General features: G+C 43.0%; 1 protein-coding gene across 1 annotated transcript in view; it reads right to left on the bottom strand.

Annotated features, from left to right (window-relative positions):
* The window catches only part of myb (v-myb avian myeloblastosis viral oncogene homolog), a 17,143-nt gene extending 12,782 nt beyond the window's left edge, over positions 1-4,361 (bottom strand). Inside the window, exons 1-3 of the mRNA XM_076271761.1 lie at positions 4,224-4,361; positions 1,922-2,039; positions 137-208 (exon numbers count right to left, since the gene is read on the bottom strand). Coding sequence (XP_076127876.1) covers positions 137-208; positions 1,922-2,039; positions 4,224-4,249 — 216 coding nt within the window. The 5' untranslated portion in view covers positions 4,250-4,361. The remainder of the gene's footprint in view (positions 1-136; positions 209-1,921; positions 2,040-4,223) is intronic.
* Between the last annotated feature and the right edge of the window lie 639 nt (positions 4,362-5,000).

Genomic DNA, 5,000 nt, shown 5'->3' on the forward strand with positions numbered 1-5,000 from the left:
CACATGACCTGTGACCACACATACACGCGCGCACACACACACACGCACGCGCGCGCACGCACACGCACGCACACACACACACACACACACACACATCCAGGCTATCACAACAAACACTACTTATAAATAAACTTACTGGAAGAAAGCTGGCGATCACTTTCCAGTCTTCAGTGCCATTGAGTTCCACCATTTTTTTTAGCTTCTCATCCTAGAAAACAATAAAAGTGTATTATTGACCTGTCAAAGTTAAGACTTCATACAACTTCTCACAGTAGCATATTGTCATTGGTGGTCTGTCGGTACATAGCAACGCTCCACACCTTAAACTATCTCTCTGTCATCAACACACTTACATAACAAACATTAGTGCTGAAATAAAATCAAATGAGTAAAGAATCATAAAAGAACCATTTACCATGTTTCTATAATACAATATATGATATATTTAACAATAAGAATATAATAAACTTCCACTGCAAGTAAGGCCTTTCTCCTTTCTCTGTTGAGTTAGCCTGATCAGTTGTGACAAAACCATATAGTGGTTGAAACCATGAGGTGTCAATACTGCCCTACAAAGCCAAAAGGCAGTAACTGCATTTTTGGTCAAAAATGAGTTAATGTCATTTTTGGGATATTAAAGACTTCCTTTATCATGTGTATAAATATCTATATTCAATTTGACTGTTTTTAAAAAAAAAAAATAGAGGGTAGTGTTCACCGTAACTCCCAAAACCATACAAGCAACCATGGCGGAGAGCCACAACTGCAGTTACTGTTCTTTGGCTTTGTTCTTCGACGCACAAGTACAGTTACCATACTCTGCCTTTGGTAGCAAATATTGATTATATGTCAGTTACTGCCTTTTGCCTTTGCACGACTCCTTATTTTTAGTACATAATACAAAGGCAGAGTACAGTATCTGACAAATAAGGGTCAAAGGTCAACTTTGAGCACAAGTTTTTTTATATACACACATTTCTTCATCAGGGCAACAATTCACCAGATTTTCATTGATCTACCTATAATACATTTGTGTAGACAAAACAAAAAACTTTAAAGTCATTTTTCTCAGTTTGACACTCTGGTCAGTTACTGCCTTTTGCCTTTGTAGGGCAGAATAAGGATACAGTTGGATATTATGGGATGTCAATAAGGATACTGTTGGATAATATGGGATGTCAATAAGGATACTGTTGGATATTATGGGGTGTCAATAAGGATACTGTTGGATACTATGACGGAGAAAGCTGTTCACAGACTCCGCTGGCAAGTGAAACAGTCCATATGTGCAGAGAAAGAGAATGTAGCTAGCGTCTCTTCAAGCCTGTGATGGCCTTATTCATAGAGATTAGGGGAGGGCAGACTATGGTTGGCCTTATTCATAGAGATTAGGGGAGGGCAGACTATGGTTGGCCTTATTCATAGAGATTAGGGGAGGGCAGACTATGGTTCGGAAGAAGGACTTAAGGTCTGTGTGATGTTGCTAGTTTTTAACATGTTGGTTATTAACCATGCATGCACACATTCTCTCTCGTGTGAACACACAACCTTCTTGTCTTTTCTCTGATTGTCTAACACTCTTTTCTTTTCTCTGATTGTCTAACACTCTGTAAAGCGCTATGAGACATGTGTAATATTTTGGCGCTCTATAAGTGCAAATAAATTGAAAATTGACAACCACATATATTCACACCCCCCCCCCCCCACAACACACACACACACAAAACAGATAGTCAGACAGAAAGAGAAAGAGAGCAAGAATGTGAGAAAATCAAACAGAGAAGAAGAAACACAAACACAGACAGACACACACACCCACACCCACAGACACACACATACACACACCCACACATACACACACCCACACACATACACACACCCACACACACATACACACACCCACACACACACACACACACACCTCTTCCCGGGTCCAGCGTGTCTTGCCCAGGTGGCGCTTGGCTCCCTTGGCCAGTGAGCCGTCGTAGTCATGGTCGTACGTTTCCACCTCCTCATCCTCCTCCTCACTGCTGTAAACACTGTAGGGGGGATAAGGGAGGAGAGAGGGATGAGGAGGAGGTAGAGAAACAAGGAGGAGGACAAGGAAGGAGAGAGAGATAGATAGATAGATAGATAGAGAGAGAGATAGAGAGAGAGAGAGGTGGAGGTGGAGAGGGGGTATGGGCAAGGAACACAAATAAGAAAAGAGTAGAAAAAGGGGAGTGTGAGGGATGGAGGGAGGGAAAGAGAGGAAGAATGAAAGAGAAGAGTGGGTGAGGGTGTACGACAGAGAAAGGGAGAGAAGGAAGCAAAGGAGGAAGGAAAGAGAGGGGGAGGGAGAGAGAGAGTGAAAGTGAGTGACACAAGACCTAGAGAAGACAAACACAACACAAGACTCCACTCCCCTTCACATGGGTGAGACATATCCAATAAGCCATACAAGTCATGGAAAGAGAAAGAGAGAGAAAAAAATTATAAAAAACAGGATAGCAGACTGCCTGAACCAGTCAATCCTGCAGGATTGGAGACAGGTTAGAAATGGGGACATGGAGGGTACATATTTGGAAAAACTGGTTCTGATGTTTTCGGTTTCCACAGAGACTCAGGGTGAGAATGATGACTCGCAATGTTTAATCTTCACGAACGCTGCATGTCAGGACCTGCGTTTGTATTGTTGGAGCAATACCTATTATCACCCCACCTGGTAGCGCGTCTACCAATCACATGCACGGATAAGGCCAGGTAGACCTCGACCGGTGACAGAAAGGATGGCTTCCGAGCGTAAGGCCTCGGTGGGTCGCGATATGAGAGAGTTAGGTGCTCTCTCGTAGGCTACCCGGATTGGCATTTTCACAGACCGTCGCAGATGCACGACTCAGATTGCCTACCGCAAGAGTGCAACACACTCACTTCCTTAACAACTTGGCTGAGGGGACAAAGGAAACATGGCGAAAACTACACATTGATCTTCTTTGAAAGAAAAGTAATCATGTCTGACCAATAAGTTCATTTATGAATATAATGAACGCTATACGCCATTATATACTAGGATAGCCTACTGGTGAGCGTATAGGCTATCATGCTCAGCTCAACTTCACTGATATTGTGAAAAACAACTCTTTCGCGAAGAGACACCTATGACAGTATTTTTTACAAATAAAATTAGGCATTCATTTTAGGGAATAAAATAAACGCAAACAAAGAAAAATAATTCAGCCACGCTGCCATGCGTCTTTTATTGTCTCTAAACACAAAAAAATAGGCGAACACGTGTGTGTCCACTCCACGATAAGAGACAAGTGGACTAGCAACAAGTGTGACAGTGCAACTACAGTCTGATGTCTCGCTCTCGTATGTCCGGAGGAGCGACCCTGTTCAGCCATGACAAATCTCTTATCGTTTAATAGCAAATTACATGTCAAATATAGTATACAAGTAGTGTGAGCTTGAGAACATACAGCAGCGAATTTATTTGTAGGATACGTGAAGCCATGGTGTTCGGTTTGAACACAACTTTTCTGTTTAGAGGGGGACACACTACTCGGTTCAGTAATTTCGCAAACAAGTGTCAAGGGAGTCAGCAACTTATTAGTACAAACCGCGGGATTTCATGATAGTATGCTCTTAACATTGGGTTGGAAGACTACGCTCTTAAACAAATAAAAGAGCGCAAACTGGGCAAAACTATAGCCCAAGACCATAGCAAAACGATTTCGAAAACTTTGCATTTACTCTCACAACCTCTCTAGACGCCGTGTTCGGCATATGCAAACATTGGTAGCGTAAATGTAGCTTCAACAATTTATGATGAATTATCAATTGCAAAAAATCCGAGATAGCAATGCTACTGACTGGCAGAGGCACTACCTGCCCTTCCAAATATTAATGAATGAAGAGTCCGTGCCGAACCGCGCGAGCACGGCGCGAGCTGCGCACATGCCATCTGCCCACCTGCTCTATAGCGGCTACTCCAACCAAAGCCGACAACACACACACGCAATTAACTCACACACACATATTTGCTAACCTTTTCGCTAGAATAATAGTCCACATTAACAATTTCTCTTTGTCAACGAGTAAAATATTTGTGAATTCCCAGCCCAGAAAAAAAACAAAAAAATAAACACAATAACCACAAGCTTACACGTCTATGGGGTTATACCGTTAACGCTGAAAATCCTCGAGAAGAGCCCAGTGACTCCTGTAGAACTTATGCCCCATACCTGTGTCTTGGCCGTCTCGTCATCATGTAGTTGCGCTGTTGGAGCGAGTGCTCCTCTGCCTGTGTGTGAGCGTGCGCGTACGAGTGAAGTTATGCTCGCGAGGAGGAACAAGGTTGACATTTAAGACTGTAAACAGATCTCTGAGACAAAGCTGGCCCCGAGCTAGAACCTCCTCCCGCTAAATTTGGCGCTCCTTGCACAGCACGCAGGCGCAGTTCAGTGGGCAGCCTGTTTGAGTGCTGGAGAGCGCGTTTCTCACCCAACTCCCCGCTAAGTTGTCTTATCCTTTGCTGCAAAACGTATCACTTGTTTCTTACGAGGGAGCTGGAGATGAGGTCACATATCCCTAGAAATGACTTTAAACAGCGCGGGACCGAGTTTGCTGTAGTGAGCGAGAAGCGCTTGTATAATTGTGGATTTCAGTCCCTGAGGAACAGGTTGCATAGAAATGAGTCTTCAAATAAGTCTGTATAGGCTACACGGCTGTTTTTCTGGACGGACTTTACTTCAAATTGAATAAAATCTGACAATATATGACATTGTTGTTTTTCTTTTCATTTGAATGAAGCTGTGGTCACTCATGTAAGGAGTTTCCACTTTTTCAATATTTAAGGATTACTAGGCTATAACAAAGCGCACACTATCCATCATCACTAAGGCATTAAAACAGACACACTAGGGTTACGGTGCCCTGGCGGAGAGGCATTAGGCGAACTAACACGTGGGGGTCCAGAAAAGTTATTTCATGACGGAAAATAAACACAAGAATTGGTTTTG

The sequence above is a fragment of the Alosa pseudoharengus genome, unplaced genomic scaffold (assembly GCF_046254945.1).
Source record: "Alosa pseudoharengus isolate Yale_2024_CS ecotype anadromous, Long Island Sound unplaced genomic scaffold, YU_APseudo_1.1 YU_APseudo_1.1_scf_7, whole genome shotgun sequence".
Lineage (NCBI taxonomy): Eukaryota > Metazoa > Chordata > Actinopteri > Clupeiformes > Clupeidae > Alosa > Alosa pseudoharengus.